This window comes from Gallus gallus, chromosome 26, assembly GCF_016699485.2.
Source record: "Gallus gallus isolate bGalGal1 chromosome 26, bGalGal1.mat.broiler.GRCg7b, whole genome shotgun sequence".
Taxonomy (NCBI): domain Eukaryota; kingdom Metazoa; phylum Chordata; class Aves; order Galliformes; family Phasianidae; genus Gallus; species Gallus gallus.
The window spans coordinates 3,977,864-3,996,603 of NC_052557.1; the positions used below are offsets into that span (position 1 = coordinate 3,977,864).

General features: G+C 38.3%; 2 protein-coding genes across 4 annotated transcripts in view; both read left to right on the plus strand.

Annotated features, from left to right (window-relative positions):
* Positions 1-3,836: 3,836 nt before the first annotated feature.
* On the plus strand, positions 3,837-15,211 carry LOC419888 (bile acid receptor-like). 2 transcript variants are annotated; one of them, XM_025143816.3, is made up of 11 exons: positions 3,837-3,916; positions 7,875-8,001; positions 9,402-9,767; positions 10,331-10,471; positions 11,299-11,438; positions 11,533-11,637; positions 11,735-11,834; positions 12,403-12,528; positions 13,511-13,627; positions 13,949-14,062; positions 14,144-15,211. In XM_025143816.3, the coding sequence occupies exons 2-11, from the start codon at positions 7,938-7,940 to the stop codon at positions 14,380-14,382; spliced, it is 1,512 nt and encodes a 503-aa protein (XP_024999584.2). In that variant the 5' UTR covers positions 3,837-3,916; positions 7,875-7,937; the 3' UTR covers positions 14,383-15,211. The 2 variants fall into 2 exon arrangements, with proteins under 2 accessions (XP_024999584.2, XP_004935064.2); XM_004935007.5 differs by having other exon boundaries at positions 3,837-3,912.
* SYCP1 (synaptonemal complex protein 1) overlaps positions 14,481-18,740 on the plus strand; it is a 30,958-nt gene continuing 26,698 nt past the window's right edge. For both annotated transcript variants that reach the window (XM_025143817.3, XM_025143818.3), the window contains exons 1-6: positions 14,481-14,668; positions 15,522-15,606; positions 15,787-15,833; positions 17,111-17,275; positions 18,072-18,139; positions 18,325-18,398. In XM_025143817.3, the coding sequence (XP_024999585.2) occupies positions 14,561-14,668; positions 15,522-15,606; positions 15,787-15,833; positions 17,111-17,275; positions 18,072-18,139; positions 18,325-18,398 (547 nt within the window). In that variant the 5' untranslated portion in view covers positions 14,481-14,560. The remainder of the gene's footprint in view (positions 14,669-15,521; positions 15,607-15,786; positions 15,834-17,110; positions 17,276-18,071; positions 18,140-18,324; positions 18,399-18,740) is intronic.

Here is an 18,740-nt window from a genome sequence, read left to right on the forward strand (position 1 = left end):
AATGCATTCTCAGCACTGAAGGTGGGATGAGTTCAGGGTTTGGTCCTGAGGATTTTAAAACAGTATGTACCAGGTAAGGCCCTTAATGTACCCAGAAACTGGCAGCAAGTAAATAATGTATAGTAATGTATAAATTCAAACTGAAAGGCACTGCCTGATGAAACTTCCCTGACTGGTCTCACACTCTTCCTCTGCTGGAATAGATTGTTTTGCTCTATGAAGGCTGCTACTCTTTAATTTACGCAAATAAATAACACTGCTTCCAAAAGCTCCATGTAGGGAAGATAAGAGCTTTGCAAAGCAGTACTCAAAGGAATTGTTGCACAAACTTTGTGAAGCTATGGGAATTAGTGCATTTAAAACATGTGAACTTATCATACAAATAGCAAATTATATCTATATCTATATCTATATCTATATCTATATCTATATCTATAAGAAGTATTACACTGGATCTTAAGCAATTTAGTCTGGCTACAAAGGCCATACCTATATGCAGGAAAAGATAGGCACTGACCTCTTATGCTCACGTTCTTTAGTTAAAAGTGACCTGACAAAGGTGATCCCTGTTGCAGGCAAAAGAGGCAGATGCTGACAATAGGAAAGCATGTGTCTCTCAAACCTCTTGATTAATTACACTGTAGAATAACAACTACATACACTGGTTTTCACCCAGGGCTGGGGTTCGTCCATGCTGTGCAGAAAGCAGTGCCAGAACCACTGCACCTTTAGAAGATTAATAAATAATCCATGAGAGAGGGTAATCAGAAAAGTTGCCAATTCCTTCTTTTTTTCCCACGAGTTCCTCAACAGATTCTAAATTTAAGTAGCTCAGTGTTTTTTGTATAAGTCTGCCAACCCACCTCTAAAATACTTTATTTCTCTAGAACAAAAATAGGTAAAGATTATCTTAGAACATTTTAGCACTTCTGATTTTTTGGTCGATACTCTTCTTAATGCTACTCAGAACAGTTTGCTAGCAAGAGCGACTTAATCCTGTAATGAAATAATCTATATTTCAACATAACCTTTAACTCACATATAACAAAGTACCCTGTAATAAGCAATTAGTTTTTCAAAGCATCCCAGTTGTTTAGTATTTGACTCTTGCTTTCATCATTTAATGATTTACAGTAATGAACTGGAACATCGGTATTTTGCACTGAAATGACCAAAATAGTTGTGGAGGCATCACTGCCCTCATGTGACAGGCTTCAGATGTTTCTGTGAGGAGTTAGCCAAAAGCAATAGACAATGCCATCGCTTCTGTTTAATTTTTACTGCAAAACAACAACAAAGTGACCGTAACGACTTGTAGGCAGATCCCAGTAGCTTTTGGCCTGTTCCTTTGCTGAGATTTTGCCCTTTGTTTAAGTTTTGTTTGACAAGGGCTTAATAAATGAGTAGAAGAGGTGGTTTATGTTTCATTAATGAGGTTGAGAGTGGTTAATTACTGAAGTTACGTAAACAATCCAATACCAGATCAAGCCGAATGGGTCAGTTATGCAGAGAAGACCCAGCTGGAGGAGATACGATTTCCTTTAACTATTCGGATACCAAGCAAGTTACAGAGATCTACAATCACTAGTTCAGATGAATGCAGATTCCTCCATATCTTGAAAATGAGTTCTCTCAGCAGGCACTTACATAGGGAAGATTTCTCTGAATCTGCAGTTTCAGCACTCATGAAATTCTTAGACCTACCTGCAGAAAGGAAGACTTTGTGTGGATGAGGCTTTACAGAAGCTCGCAGTTCACACCGGTGATGGAATGAGGCCGCAGAAGTGGTGCAGTGTAAGGCGTTCAGGTCACACCGATGTTCTGTGCCCCTTATACTCCACTTCATTGGCACTTCTGGACATCCACTCATGACAGCAGCTTTGTCAGCTAAAATTTGCTAATATTTATCCTACCTATGAGTAAGATTTTGTTTCCTCTCCTCTAGCAAAGTGTGTTCAAAGCATCTGATTTCCTTTGCCTATGTAAGCGACACTGGGAACACTGCTAATCAGAGAGCGTATCATTGTCTTAAAAAACTGAAAAAAAACCACAGAAACTAGAGCTGGAAGAGATACCACCATTCCTTTGCCTTCCTTACAGATCAAAATAACCTTGAGATAACAGTTTTTAAGTTCTGTGATGTAGTCTAACCTGATCTTCAGTATCTCCAGTAATGAAGACTGTATAAGCAATTATTCCAGTGATATTTTTACTGCCGTGTTTTTTCTAGAATATACAGTAACGTTCCTTATTCCTAATTAAGCGTTTTACTGCCTGTTGTATTCTTTAGAAATGTGGAAAACAGTTTATTTTTCTCTTCTTTGCAGCAGTTCTTTATGTGATTCAAGTGGGTTCTCGTATCTTCCATGTTTTATTGTCATGCTAAGCCTTGAATAGGAGAATGGATGCTAAAACAGTGCAAATATACATACTTAGGATGGACCACTCCTCTGGTCTGAATCACTGCATGACTGTGCAGAATAGTGGCATTACAACTGTGAAGATGGCTATGTGGACAGGAGTAAATAGGCATGGTCTAATATTTAATGTGGAACTCTACTACTAATTTCTCCTACAAATTAGTTTTAGGTTCTTGTATATTTTAGAAATCTACTCTGAACCCAGTAGATGTTATAGCACTGAGCAGAAACAGCACTAGATATCTTATGAAAACTTGAAATCAGTATGCTTTAAATACCCACATCCCACTGGCATATTTGAATAGCTTGTCAGTAAACTATCTTCTATCAAAAGAAAAAGCCTCAAGAACTTTAGAAGTCTGTAGTGTTTAAGAGAGAACATTTCATAAAGCTCTGCTTATTTTTCATGAGATAGACCAAAAAGATGGATGAAAAAGACAGTGGTATTTGTGAAAGAAATGCTATGCTAAATATCTCTGTTCTACCAAATACAAACTTTCCATTTTTACTATCAAAGCTGTTGGGTTTTTTTTTTAATATCTTAGAAAGTTGCCAAATAAAGTTCTTTTATTGGGAAGACAAATGTCGTTCATAGTTTAATTTACAAGATTGTTATCTTTGTCCATACTTCAAAACCCTGCATTTCAGTCCCCAGTGAGCACACATGGCCAATACAGAGCATTTGAAAGCTCGAAACTCCTGTCAAATGCTCAAATAACATCTGTGAGGCAAACTTTTATTCTCCTGCAAGCCAAACTCAATAGTTCCACCTCCAAAGGCACACTCATGGATTCCTGAATGGTGTCACACTATTTGTAAATAAATAACATGCTGTTCTTGGGGGCCTACTGCACACAGACATGGCTCTTCTTTGAAGGGTAATGCCATTTGGCTGTGCATGATGCCGCAGACACATGAAAAACTTGCAGAAATCCTCTGCATGCTGCATCTGCACAGGTATGTTAGAACAGGTAGGACATGCTAAGTGTTTCGTGTTTCAAAATACCAACCTAATCAAGTGTCAGCAAATTCAATTATTATTTCATGTAAATACATTGAATTTATACCATCGCAATATTTTCTCTGCGAAGCAGTGAACATCTTCCTTTAACACTCAGGCATGTCAATGTTAAGCAATCAAAATGGGAGAATTTTAAGTTCTACCAAGAAAGCAAATACTTAGTAATCAGTCAGGGAGAACTCTGGGAAACCATGACGTGAAGGTCCCCGTGGCCTCTGTCCCTGATGACCCAGTTATTATTTGATTTATGTGGACTTGCAGCTGCCCTCGCTTCGACCTCAAGAAAGGCTGTGTGGGAAGTTCGTGTCTCAGAGCTGTAGCATTGCTCTGCAGATTGTCTGGAGCCGAGTGTGTGCACACAAACTGATAAATAGGGAGAAGGCCCAGTTCACTCCAGCTGGACTCAGAGCTGGGATCACTGCTACAGCCCCACGGACTTGCTCTGGAAACAAGAAAGACTCTGCAACTGCTGTAGGTATTTCATTTACTTCTCTTGCTGCTCTGGGATTATAAATTATTGCGGTAGTCACGAATCAATTTGCCAGGTGAAAATATTACAGGTATTGGGGATTTTTTGTTTTCTTTTTAAAGTGTTAGCTAAACTGATACAGAAAACAAGCACTTCTAAATGAAGTATCCTAGCTATCAAGAATTCTTTTCCAACAACTTCATTTGATGAAGAAAAGGATGTAAAATACATTTTTAATTCAGTTTTTTGTTTACCATCCCCGAAGTAAAGCTGTAAGTTTCCAACAACCTCCAACCTCTTACTTTACAATATATGTGAACTATACATTTGCAATAATTAATAATGAGGTAAAAATTCCAAAAACAGATTTCATCTGCAACACAAGTAGCGAAAAAAGTCATTTATATTGCAGGAAAGATTCAAAAGGGTATTTTATGACAAAGAAGGAACACAGTTAATGAGGAGAAAAATGGGATTTCTTCAAACAGCAGCTTTGGGGAGCTTCACAGCACATTCAAACCAGGAGAACCAATTAAACATTTAATAATGCATATAAGCTAGATGTGAGACAATTCAAATAATCCTACAACTAAAGCTAAAAAAACCTACACTCTTTAATTACAGACGATGTCAATTAATTGCTTGATTGAAACTCAGTATTCCTCCTGGCATCACACTTAGTAGCCACTGATTGTAGTAAGTTGGTTTAAACTTCACAAATTAAAAAAAAGCAAAGCTAGGCTTTCCAGAAGCGAAATTACTGCTGTTCCACAAAGATGAAACATACCTTCCAGTTACACCGTGTTTGTTAACGTGCCACAAAGTATGGTAAATAAATATTGTAGAACTTCAGCTTGAGTTCCAAAAATTCCCTGCAAACAAGAAATTTCCCTATGACTCAACTATCAAAATATTTATGATAGCAGTTAAAGTACTGTCATAACATAACTCTTCAAGAGCTCCTTAGAGCCTCTCCTAAAAGCAGTGGGTTTTTTTGCATCTTAACAAATTTGATAACAGAAGTTGATAGTGTTGCTTTATTTAGTGGTATTTTATAGCAAAAAGAAAAAACCCACAAAAAACAACTTTTGCCATAAATAACAGTAACCAATGATTGTTTTGAAATTCTGTTATTTTTTAATCAATTAACTACTTTTCTGTGATGGTTTCCATTTTGATAACGTGAAGTCTTTCAGATAGGACTAATAGCTGAACGTTGCTAAATTTCTGTATTGGACAACCAACGCTTTGCATAAACATACACTATGGTTAACACTGAACATTATTATTTGAGAAAACTGATAACTATCAAAAATAAATCTGTAAAAGTGCAACGATTTCAAAAGTACTTAAGCAACTTGTACTCTAGGTTACCTTTTCTTCTGAAGAAGGAAGAAGAATCTCTTAGCTGGTAGAAGCTCTTAAAAAAAAAAGTAATCTCCAGTCATTCAGGATTTCACACACATCAATATAGCAGAAGTAGCTCCATTGAGGTAACAGTGAAGAAGGAAAAGCAAGGCATAACATATCATATTGAAATTTACTTGCAAGTCAGAATGTCTCGTAAAGGACTTAAAACTGTATTACTTGTGATACCATGAAACAAGTCATTAAAAAATGCAGCTGCTTTTGTTTTCAGCTATTCCCACTTTTTAGGCTAAAGATCTTTTTGAGTCCTTTCTAGGAAATGTTTTGTTGTGTCTTCGTTTTTTCCCATTTTTAAAACACACAAAAAGTAGGGCTACATTTTGAATGCAAATTAAATATAAAAGAGAAAAATGGACATCTATGATGATGATGATAAAAATTCCCATTTGGGAATGGCATGACTGTAATTGATCAAAACACCCCAGGCTCTTCCCCCAGTCTGGTTTCAACCTTGTCCAAGTTTTTTGTTTTGAAAATTACTACTGGCTACATGTGCTACATGCTGTCAAGGTTTTAATGATTTCACAATGCGTAGCTCACCTTTGTGTGCATGGAGTATTTACTTGCTTGCATGGCAAAGGGTTAATGAATGTGTGTGTGAGCTGAAGAAGTGTCCTTGAGATCGTGGCGTATTCCTAGGGAGATGTTAGAGATTATGGATATCTCCTGAGCTTTCGATTGACGAATATATGAAGAACCACATCAGTTTATCAATGACTGAAGTTCGGAGGAGGTTTCCATGCTGCTGACTAATCAAACATATAGGAGAGAATAATCTAGTGAGGCAGAGGTGGCAGTGTGATTTTGACAGTCAGTCTTACAAATCATCAAAGCTTTCCAGTCCCAGAGTATTAAGTTCCTTCCCTGAGTCTTGTTTTCTATGGTTTTGTTTTAAAAGGCTCAAAGCGATTTCATATCAGAAGAACAAACTTGTTAACATTACGTTCTTTAATGTCAGAAAATGAAACCATTAAAATTTACACACAGTTACTATGACTATTATATCTCATTTCAAGGTGGTATAGCATTCCTCAAATAACAGATATAGTACTGATTCTGCTATAACATTCTTGTAATTTAAACGTTTTGATTTACAAAATCTCATTCTGAGTTGGAAATTGTGTCTGCAGCTGCTATCTTATTAACCATTAAAAAATTCAACAAGAAGGACTAAATCCTCAAAACCCTTCTCAGGCAATCATCTAAATTGAGGAAAATTTGACTAAATGATTGCAAGATGTAGGACATGTAATGAACTGACCAACCTGCACCTAGTAATATGTAGCTCATGCTTCTCATGCAAGATCTGTGTCAGACTGGACCAACACAATTTTATTTTAGCTTCTGTTCTTTTACTACTTTATTTAAAGGAACCACTGGAATCCAGAAACACATTTCTGCATCAAATACACGTATTTTAGGAAAAATGCAGACTTTGCCCACACCAAATTGATCTAACTGATAAGGACCTCATGATTCAATGAGTAATTTCTCTTTCAAACAAATATTTACTAGCAGAGATAACAACAACAAAAAAAAAAGCAGGATTCCAGTCTCACTGTACCTTTTCACCTTCCACTGGCAACACAAAGTGTTCAGTTTCAAAGACATGTCTGGTTTTGGGGGAGGGGACGTGTGTATGTGTCTTTCAGGACACCACTTTAGTTCAGACTCCTTAAAGCGATGCGTTCCTTTCCTCAGCTGTAGCTACATGTTAAGTGTTGCATTATATCTAGTATGCAAGTCTCTCAAGGAAGATCTTTAAACCCAATTTGCTATAAATTCTACAAGACATACATAGAGAGTTGGGTTGCATATCTAGGAGCTTAATTTTTTTACTTGCTTCCAAACACTTGCCTTTTTAATCTTTATTGTCTTTCCCATCTGCTCATAGAAAGACTATGAATAGCTCATTGGCAAAGTGTCATGTACAGAGCTTAACCAATAGGCAGCAGACACAAGGTATTTTAACCCAGTGATGCTTGCACACATTCCCCATGTACAGAAGGAAAAGGGGGGCAAATAAACTATTTCTTCCTTTATAATGTGACAGCTACCCTGGCATCACTCAGTTGTTCAAGTAATGCCAAAGATTGCCTCAACACATATAAGCTCAAATATCACTCCTGCTAGCATCCATATACACTTTTTTTTTTTTTTTTTTTTTGTAACATCTTCTGTAATAGTTTTATGTCCTTCTTACACTATGGCACCCAAACTTGCACCCTGTGCTTGAGGTGAGGCTGTAGCAGGCAGAGCAGTGGAACAATCCCTTTCCTTGCCTGGTAAGCAAAGTAAAGTTAGGAGCAAAACAGTTCTAAATACACTTTGGAGATTCTTGAATGGACTCTACACCAAATTCCCAATGTTTGAACAACCTCATTGCAAGTATTACATGACCTTACACCTACCTCTAACTTTCCTACAATCTGCAAATAGTTTTATATTTCACAGTTTCCTGAGTTCAGCTCTGTAACTAAGCCTACCTAGCAATTCCTTCTCACATAATCTTTCTCTTATGTTTCCATTTCTCTAGGACTCTTTCTAAAACATTTATCCAAGAACAAAGTGAATGAAACAGTGACATTCAGAACAAAACATGGCAAATACATTTGTCACTGTACCAGATGGGTACTGTCTTGCTGAGCCCATACAGTATTATGGTAAGTAATGCTAAACTGTAATATTGTGAAAAAGAAGTAAAGTAAGATGAATGTCTGTGGGAATTCCCATTATTTTCTTAATTTTAGTGTAACATTACAAGCTCTTAGAAGCTACACATTTGACTAACAATCTCAAACAGAAAGAGTATTCCAATATATGAGCATATGCTCATACAGATTTTTGTACACAGAGTGATTGTGCCAACTGATCATTTCATATAAACATTAGTGGTGCTGCCTTCCTTTCATTGACATGAAGAAGATATAGGTCTCATTACAGCACTCCAAATACATTATAAATATATAATGGCTATCTTATATAACTGTAATTGCAATAACAAATTTGATTATGGGTGAGTTAAAGCAGGACTCAAAGTCCATTAAAAACAAAAGGACATCCAAAACACTTTAAAAAAAGCTTCCAGTTTTTACAGAGATTTGAACAATAAAAAGCAATACCTGTTGCATGAGCTCTCCAGTACAGCTGTGCACATCTAAGGGAGGTTAGATTAAATTCAAATACAACAACCAGAAGGGCGGGAAGAAGCTCTCTTCATAAATCTGTACATGCATTTTTTAAAAATTGTTATTTTAATAATTAAAATTATAAAGGATAAGTGTGGAAAAATGTTAAATAAAACAGGTCTTTGCTTTTAACTCCTCTGAGTTTCAGCTTTGAGACTCCCACCACAGTAAGTTTTACCACTCTGTAATTTCTCAGATTCTTATAGTACAATATTTTTGAAATAAATATGTCAACAATAAACTTTTCACTCATTAATAAATACTCTCTTTTATGAGAAAACATTCTCCTTTAATGCAGACAACTAAATAAAAAATACTTCCAAGTGTAAATCCAGTAGCTATATACTCAGTAAAGAAGTTCAGTTATTTACTATCAGGAATCCAGTGTCAGTCACATGTCATTGCCCAAGCACTTAACAAGCTATTTCTAGAACACTTAACATTTCACTTAAATATTAGTTATAGTTACAGGTAGCACATTTTAAAACAGTATGTCAGACTGTCTTTAAGAAAATGTGTACTTCTAGTATTTCTGGTTAAATATTTCACCTTTAAAACAGAAGGAAAGAAAGGAAAGAGAAAGGAAAGAGAAAGGAAAGAGAAAGGAAAGAGAAAGGAAAGAGAAAGGAAAGAGAAAGGAAAGAGAAAGGAAAGAGAAAGGAAAGAGAAAGGAAAGAGAAAGGAAAGAGAAAGGAAAGAGAAAGGAAAGAGAAAGGAAAGAGAAAGGAAAGAGAAAGGAAAGAGAAAGGAAAGAGAAAGGAAAGAGAAAGGAAAGAGAAAGGAAAGAGAAAGGAAAGAGAAAGGAAAGATCACGTAGCTGATGTGATGATATTCCATAGGTTTTTATTTCATTTTCAACTTCTTTTTCTATCTAGATGTTTTACCAGAGCACATCAATTACCAGCTGCAAGACACGGATTTTCAGACTGCACCTTACTATCAATACTCATCAGCTCAAATTCCTTCTCCAGTATTACAGTCACAGCCTTCGCAATCCCACTACAGCGCATACAGCCTGGACTCTCAATACACTGATGGGCAATATATAATCAGTAACTGTGAATTAAGCAAGCCTCCTTTCACGGCTTCCCACCTTGATGACAGTGGATTTCAAGCACTAAAAAGGCCCAGATTAAACCACTCTTCTTTGAGACTGAAGGGACAGGAAGAGCTGTGCGTTGTCTGTGGTGATAAAGCATCTGGCTACCACTACAGTGCGCTTACTTGTGAAGGTTGTAAAGGTAAGAGGCACAGATTCATCTGTACCTCTCTCCATAGCGCTCAGAGCAGTACTGCACACCTGCCATTTAAACAAACACACTTCATTAAACTGACGTTTCTATGGGGGACTGTAATTAACCTAAGGAATCCTTTGTCTAACGCAATACCTTCAGATTCACTTTTTTAAAACATTTTTTGAACTAATGTTTTCGCTGTATATATTCAAGGGGAACATTTAATAAAGCTGACTTTTCAATTGAGTATTCATTGGAATAGTGCTTGTTCAAGTGGGTGCTTATTTTCTTATGGTCATTTATTGTAATCCTTTATTTATAAATCATTAATTATCGTTCTCAATAGCTGTTAGTATGCTACTAATTTAGTTACTAATATGGGAGCTATCTTGATCAGTTAAAGAAATGAGCGATTAATATTAGTCAGAAAGAACACGTCATAATTAAATCATCAAAAAGAAAATTTAAAATCAAGGTAATATTTTCATTGTCAAGAATATAACCAAACTTTGAATGATGAGGTAAAACTCCTTAAATTCTTTTAGTCACAACCTGATGCTTTCCCATAGGCTTCTTCAGACGCAGCATAACCAAAAACGCAGTGTATCGATGCAAGAACGGTGGTCACTGTGAAATGGACATGTACATGAGGAGGAAGTGCCAGGAATGTCGCCTGAAGAAGTGCAGAGCTGTGGGAATGCTAGCAGAATGTGAGTGCTCCCTCCTGAAAAATCCTTTTCTATATGCAATCCCTTGTATCATTATAGCTAAGTGATAGAACACAAGACAATGGCCTCAGGTTGTATCAGGGGAGATTTAGATTGGAAGATGGGAAGAATTTATTCACGGAAAGGTGGTTTGGCATTGTACAGGCTGCCCCGGGTGGTGGTGGGGTCACTGTCCCTGAAGGCAGAGATGTGTGGATGCAGCACTCAGAGACACAGCTAAGCAGAGGACTTGTAACACTAGGTGGATGGTTGGATTTGATGAACTTAAAGGTCTTTCCCAACCTCGATGATTCTGTGATTCTAAGTGGTATTCATTTAAACTTAATTTCGCTGTAGGAAAGTTTACGTCTGTAGCACCTGCAGCACCTTCATGTGCAGAAACTACCAATACCTGGTAATAATTGAAGTTAAGAGGACTGTTGTTCAAATACATTACAAAATAAAGCAGAAAGTACTAACAAGACAGCTAAATATCCTAATCTTTGATAGGACAGCCGGCAGCTATCCAAGCTTATCAGATGTGTGTCCATGTTTGGAAAGAAAAATAAAGCATTAAAAGAATTGCTCAAGGTCTTTATGAAAAATTCTCATACTCGGATGTCCCAATCACAAACCAGATAACATGAGAAGACTGCAAACACCTCAGGCCTTTTGTGGATACAGAACACCAACTCACTTAATCAACAGTACAGTTCCACGTTCTCCAGGAAGCACAGTTCCTTATAGCTCCTGAGATGCATCATAGCAATAATAATTTCAAATTATCGGTTTAAAAATTATGCATTAATTCATAATTCCATGCCTCACAGGTTTGCTGACTGAAGTACAGTGCAAGTCAAAGCGACTCAGAAAGAATTTCAAACAAAAGAGCAGTTTTCTTTGCAACATAAAACTGGAAGACGAGGGAGTGAATAGTAAGCACGTATCATCTACAACAAGATCTGGAAAAGTGGGACATTTTTCTATTTTAAATAACTTTTTTAATCGCTTAGTTTGCCTTAACTCATTACAGTTTGATTGGTTTGTTTGTTTATTTATTTCAGACTGTGGAGAAGGTGGAACTTACTCCAGGGGAACATCAACTTCTTGACCACATCGTAGCGGCACACCAAAAATACACAATTCCCCTTGAGGAAGCTAGGAAGTTTGTACGTATACAGAGCAATCAGCCTCTGTTACTGAGTTGTTACTATTCTAAGCAATGTATCTTGACTGTATCAGATGTCTAAATGGTCTTTCACGCAGCTACAAGAAACCACAAGTCCTGAGGAAAGCTTTCTCCATCTCTCTGAGACGGCAGTTGTCCACGTCCAAGTGTTAGTGGACTTCACAAAAAGACTCCCAGGTAAGCTCCTTCCTTTGGGAAGTGTTATGGAGTAGCCTGACTTTATTTTTAAGAAGCAGAAGCTGTATTCATGGCATCAATCTGAGAAAAATACAGGCTTTAAGAAAACTCATTCAACTGACTACTTGATCTAACACTAACAATTGGGATCACCATTTATTCAACATGAGAGCAAATCAGAGCATTTTCTTCAAAAGCTTATCTTGATTTTTTTTTTCTTCCCAATTTCTGACATGGAATAGAGATGTTTTACTGGTAGTACTTTGACTTCAAAACACCATCTTGAGTGAATTACCATTTTAACACATTGCCTGAAATCCAGTTCAGTTTGCAACTCATTGTAGGCAACAAAGATATACACTGGACACTGACAACAGCAATTTTCTAACCTGCAAACTAGCAAGAAGAAACGCAAGAGCATTAGATAGTCTTTTGTACAAATGTCTTTTAACTGTGGATCCTCCTTTTCAGTAAAGGTATTTATTAAGGAAAATCATTTCTATCAGTCCATGTTAGGTACTTAAAGGCAGCCACAGCCTTGATTCTTAACAAGTCTCTCTCTTTGCAGGATTTGAAAGTTTAGCCAGTGAAGATCAAATTGCGCTGCTAAAAGGGTCAACAGTTGAGGCCATGCTTTTGTGTTCTGCTCAGATATACAACCAAAGAATTAGTGAATGCCAATCATCGAGTGAAAGTAAGTTGGTCTAACAAGCTTTCTATGAACACCAGTAGTTCAGACATTTTGAAACAACCTCCAATTTAACAAATCTGAAGTAATTCCCTATTCAAGCACAGCACTACTAACAGTAGTGTCAGCAATGTGTAAATGCCTCCAAAGAAGGGCAACAAGGCTTGTGAAGGGCTTCAAGAACATGGCCTATGAGGAGTGACTGAAGGAACTGGGGCTGTTTAGTCTGGGGAAGAGGAGGCTGAGGGGAGACCTTATTGCCCTCTTCAAATACCTGAAAGGTGATTGCAGCAGAGCAGGGCTGATATCTTCTCACTGATGACAGGTGACAGGATGAGGGGAAATGGCCTCAGGCTGCACCAGGGGAAGTTTAGGTTGGATATCAAGAACTTCTTTACAGAAAGGGTTGTTAAGCACTGGAATGGGCTCCCCAGGGAGGTGTTGAGTCACCATCCCTGAGCGTGTTTAAAATCCATCTGGATGTGGTGCTCAGGGAGATGATTTAGCGGAGGGTTGTTAGAGTTCAGGTAGGATGGTTGGCTTGTGGTTGGACTTGATGACCTTTAAGGTCTTTTCCAACCTGAGCAATTCTATGATTCTAGAGGCATTTTTTCCATAGAATATATATTAAAAAAAAAGAAGAAGAAGAAGAAGAAGAAGAAGAAGAAGAAAATTAAGAATGGATTTTTGCTTTACTCCTTTCCAAACAAAAAGCAACGCTTCTGGGCACTTGCACCAATGATGAGGTGGATGGTTAATATTAGCTACAATACTGCTATACTGTTTCAAGTTTGACACAAGACTTCTACCAACTGGAATGTAACCAATGAGCTCTGTGTAGGATGCAGAAAAAAAAAACAGCAACTCTTTTCCCTGCCTGGGTCTGATTAAAATCCGCACATTTCAGAGCTCTGTCCCAACGCAGATGCACACCAGTGTGTACAACTGTGTTAAGCTTGGCTGCGAGCTGCTACCTCTTCTGTTCCAGGTCACATCAGACGCTCTGACCACACAACGTGCTGCCACGTTCCAAACCTTGATAAGAACATGTATTCCATTCAGATGTCTCACAGCGAAGAGAGTCCAACTTCCACCACTACCACAGGTAAAAAGGCCTCAGATATACCCTCAATACCCAGAAAATACCCTAAATCCTTGGGGGTATTTTGCACAGCTAACTCTATTCTCCATCACACCTGTCAGTGTGTCACACCCTCAGGCACCACACATGCATGGCAGAAGCAACTCATGCAATGCAGCCCTTTTTTGTTACTACTTCAGTAATGAAAATAATGTTTGTTACATTTGTGAACTGCTGTATGCAACAGAACAGCCCAGCACTTCAAAACAAGAGGACAAACACTTTCTAACAGCAGCACCTGCCTTTAACGCAATAACTCTGTGATGATCCTCTTCCATTCTCAAGGTATAACCGAGGAGTTCATCACGGCGCTGTTTTACTTCTACAGAAGCATGGGGGAACTGAAAGTCACCGAGACTGAGTACGCTCTGCTCGTAGCGACCACGGTGCTGTTCTCAGGTAGGCGGTTCTCGCGCTGCCCCGCAACCCCTCAGGCGGCGGCGGGCGCGCAGTGACCGCGCTGTACCTCGCGCCCCGCAGACCGCCCGCTGCTGAGGAACAAGCGGCACGTGGAAGAGCTGCAGGAGCCGTTCCTGGGCATCCTCTACAAGTACTCGAAGATCCACCACCCCGAGGACCCGCAGCATTTCGCCCGCCTCATCGGGCGGCTGACGCAGCTACGCACCCTTAACCATACCCACGCCGAGGTGCTGGTGACGTGGCGGACGAAGGACCCGAGGCTGACCGCGCTGCTCTGCGAGGTCTGGGAGCTGCACTAGGCGGCGCCCACCGCCGCAGCGCTCCCCTCAGCGGTGCGATCCGCCCCCCGTCCCGCCCTCAGCGCGCGCTACCGCTTCCCGCCTTTTTTTTTCTCCTCAGCGGACGAGCGAGGGCGGGGCGGATGGCGCGGCCGCGATGAGGCGCCGGCTCTGAGACCTTACCCGCTGCTCGGAAGCCATGGAAAAAGGAAAACCGTTTAAACTGTTCGTGCCGCCGCGCCTGAGCGGCGGTCAGGTGTCTGCAGTCAAACCCCAGACCAGTGCTCGGGCCGCAGAGCCGTGCCAGGTAACCGAGGCGCAGCCGCAGAGCTGCCCCGGCAGGAGCCGTGCCCACGCAAAGCCGGGAGAACACAAGCATGCAATATGCGCTGAAATTAATGAAAGCTGGCGGGATGCGTGTGAACAATTTCGAATTTAATTTCAAAGGCTTTTACTTTTTTATATATATTCTATTTTCCCCCAACAAAACCAGAAGGGAGCATCTCGGCCGTCGGCCATGTATTTTGACCGTACAGCACTGATGACAAATAAATGTATGCATTTGGTGCCGCCAATTCATCGCTGTAAGTGAGAGGTACACACAGATAGACGGCGTTACCCTCTGACCTAACAGCCCCACGAGGTCAGCTGTGCAGTGAAAGTGATGCTGCAATGCACAGCTATGTGAATTCCACAAGTACTGACGCTTCCTATTAAACATATTTAGATTCACGTGTAGTATCCTGACAGGAGATGAGTTGTAAAGTCAATTTTTTCATGCTGCAACTTAATCTGATGTGTTTCAGAAGTACTGCTGGGAATAAAGCAAAAATATATATGAAAAAAATAATATGGTGTATTGAATCCTTTACAACTGTGAATAAGCACGCAATAGCTACTAAGTTCATAACTGTCATTAGAAACATCCACTTGTCTAGCCACAGTCTGCAAAGCACACAGAAGACCAGCTGTTGGAAACACTGCTGTGAAGCAAAGCAAGCAGGAGAGTTCCAAAGCCATCACCCATCCTTTGGGTTTTCAGAATAGTCGACAACTGATTTATTAATAGGAAATGCCATCTTTTAAGTTAGCTATATTTTTCAGGGTTTTATAAACCTTTGCAAAGCTACCTGTAAGAAAGAAATATTTGAATTTTGCAGGGTTTTAACAAATGCGCAGGTGATGATTTTAATTTACCTTTTGTAATGACAACTGCAGCAAGCCATGGTGAAATCACTGATGCAGGTAAGGCTAATGTAAGCATTTATCTTAATTAGTATATATATATATAGAGAGAGAATATTTTTCCTTAGTTTTATAATATCATAGTTAATAATGCCATATTGTTAGAACCACACTGCTCTTTTTGCTGTGGTTTGTTTGTCTTTCTGGAAATACATTGATCACAATCTTTTCCCATTTCAGATGCAATTTCACAGCAAACGAAACTTGGCTCTGAGGTGGATGAAGAGGTCAGCCAAGTATAAACTTTGCTTTTAAGTATAAACCTTATATACTTAATTTCTTAGGGCCTCCTAATTTAAAGCATTATTAAGTACATACTATGGGGCTGGAGGACGTAGTGAGAGGGGAATAATTGTTTTCTGTGTCTCCTGTTTAAAGCTATATCTCTTAGAAAAGTGATTTAATGTTCAATGAACATAGCTTCACATAAATCTTTGGATAGGAAGAGGATTTCTAAGTCAAAAACAACAGTGCCTGGGAAGTCTTGGAGTTTCAATTGTAGTAAGACTGAAGGAGTTAAATATTTTTGTGAATCTGGTTCTGAATTGGAACGCACAAGGTTTGCAGTCAAGCGTATCCTTTGGAAAATCCAAGTAGATTACTCCAATTACCATGTCTAGCTTTATCTATAAAGCAGTGTCTTTAGTGGAGTGGTTATCTTAAGTGTTTGGATTCTTTTTACCAATGTCCTGCTTTAGTATAACAGTAAAGCTTTTTTTTTTTTTTGGTAGCTCCCTGTGCTGACAAGAAAACAAATGCTGGTGGCAGCAAGAAAATGTAACTTATTTTTTGCAGTCCTCTTAGTGATTTTCTTATCCCTGAGGAATGAACTTCCTTTAGCCCTAGCAGATATTAGAACTAGATATTCAGAACTGTAAAAATAATGCAATGCTGCTAAAATAAGGACAGCATTAGATGACGTTATACCCCACTACAGAACTGCCTTGTAACTAGTTGTTCTACTCTTACCTGCCTAAGCCTCTGATCAAGCATGGCCTGTACAGTGCTTTAAAGATGTTCTAAGAGCACAAGGCTGGTTGTACTTTTTGTTGCTTTGTATATGAGTTAGCTGCAGACATAAATTGTGTGTCAAGATCTATGAGACTTCTTAACCTAGCAGTATCTGATGTTACAAGAGCAGGAATGTGCTATGAAGAGCCTAGCAGAAGGAATCCTGGCTCCACTGATAGTTCTGGCAAAATTTTATGGACTTTTGGTGATGTGTGGTTTATTATATCTTTAGAACTGTCATTTCAGCAATGTCATTCTACCTGAAGGCAGTAGGATATTTTTCACTTGTGCTTGTGTCACTTAAATGTTCTGTGGTGTTTGTTGATACAGACACAGTGGATACACAAATATCGTTTCCTGCATTTAGAATTTTGTGTCACCATCTACGGAAAAAAAACCTCTTGCTGTGATACTTCTAAGAGATAAATGTGTATGTAAAACATTATGAATTAAATAATATTTGAGATTTAAATTGTGGAACTTCTTTTAATAGAATATAGAAACAATGAATGAATTGTATTCAAAACTCTACAAGGAGGCTGAGAAGATCAAGCGATGGAAACTGGCTGTAGAGTCAGAACTAAAGCAGAAGGAAAGAAAATTTCAAGAAAATAGAAAGATTATTGAAGCGCAGCGTAAAGCCATTCAAGAATTGCAGGCCAGTATTGTACAATGTGTTTAATATGCAAATTAAAGAGAAAGCTCTTCCTGACTTAGTGTGAAAACATTGTTCATACGGTTAAAGATTGTTATAGAGGTTGAAGAAATAATTTTTAACAGTTTGTGATGACTTTAAAGAAATCACTAGGCTTGGAATCGATCACTTATGATTCTACTGTTTTGAAAGAATAAAGTGCATTTTTTGTTTCTCAAAATACGTTCCTTTTCTTCAACAATGCACATTCTATTATTGGATTGTTCACATGTACATCATACTGTGGGTCTGCAGAAACCTATTCAAGAATGAATAAGCTTTAATTCTCCCAGTCTGTGTAAACTATGCTGAGGCATATTTCTACGCTCAACGCACACAGGAAGCAGTGTGCTCTTGCTTTATCTCAGTTTTTTTATCTAGTTGGTAGCAATGCAGAGCTCTGTGATTAAAATACATATTTTGAACAATTTATCAGCCCTTTTACTTCTTGTTGTTGTTTGTTTGCATTAGATTTGGTAACCTAAGTCATCATTGATCATTTAACTTTTGCCTTGAGAGGATGGTTCTACTGAGAAGGCATGCACACAGTGTGCAAATGTATGGCTGGATAGGATGCCTTTAACTTGTTGCTTTAATTATATTTTTATGCAAACTGTAATAAAAGATGTCTTGGTATGTAATGTCAGATAAAGCAGATTTCCGTCCTTGGGTGCTGATAAATAATTTTGAGAACTGAAAGTATATTTCAAGTATATTTTCCAGTAACAATCTATTTTATGTTTGTCTCCTGTGAAATTAGTTTGAAAATGAAAAGCTAAGTTTGAAACTGGAAGATGAGATATGTGAAAATAAAGATCTTTTAAAAGAGTAAGTAATGGTCAAATATATTTTTGTAAAAAGAATGGGTTTTCTTACTGAGAGCTGCTTTAGTACGGAAAGTTAAATTTAACTTAAATTATAAAATTAAAGCATTCACATCATTACTACGCAAGTGTACAAAGTACCATGCATTCCTGTGACTGTATGTTACAGTATTCTTTGTCTTCTTTTAGAAACAGTGCTTCAAGACATCTGTGTAACCTACTGAAAGAAACCTGTAGTCACTTCACAGAGAAGTCCACCAAATGTAAATGCTGTTTAAATCTTGATTTATAAAAGTAAATTTACTTCTAGCTTTCTCTAAATTTACGAATGAAAAGGCTATCATTAAGTTCTGAATGAAACTATATGAGTTTTAGTGCATCAGGGTAAAGTTCAGAAGTAAGGCAAGAGTTTGAATACGTGTCTGTTTTGTAATGCTAAATTCAGAGGTGTTCTGAAGTTATTATGAAGTTATTATTATGATTGTTTGCTAAAAGGTTACATGCCTGGGAGTTATTTAGTTACCTAAATTCTGATAGAAGTTTAGGCATTGCAAGCAATACTGATCAGCTACTAGCAGCCACTGGAGAGGAGTGCTGGTCTCCTG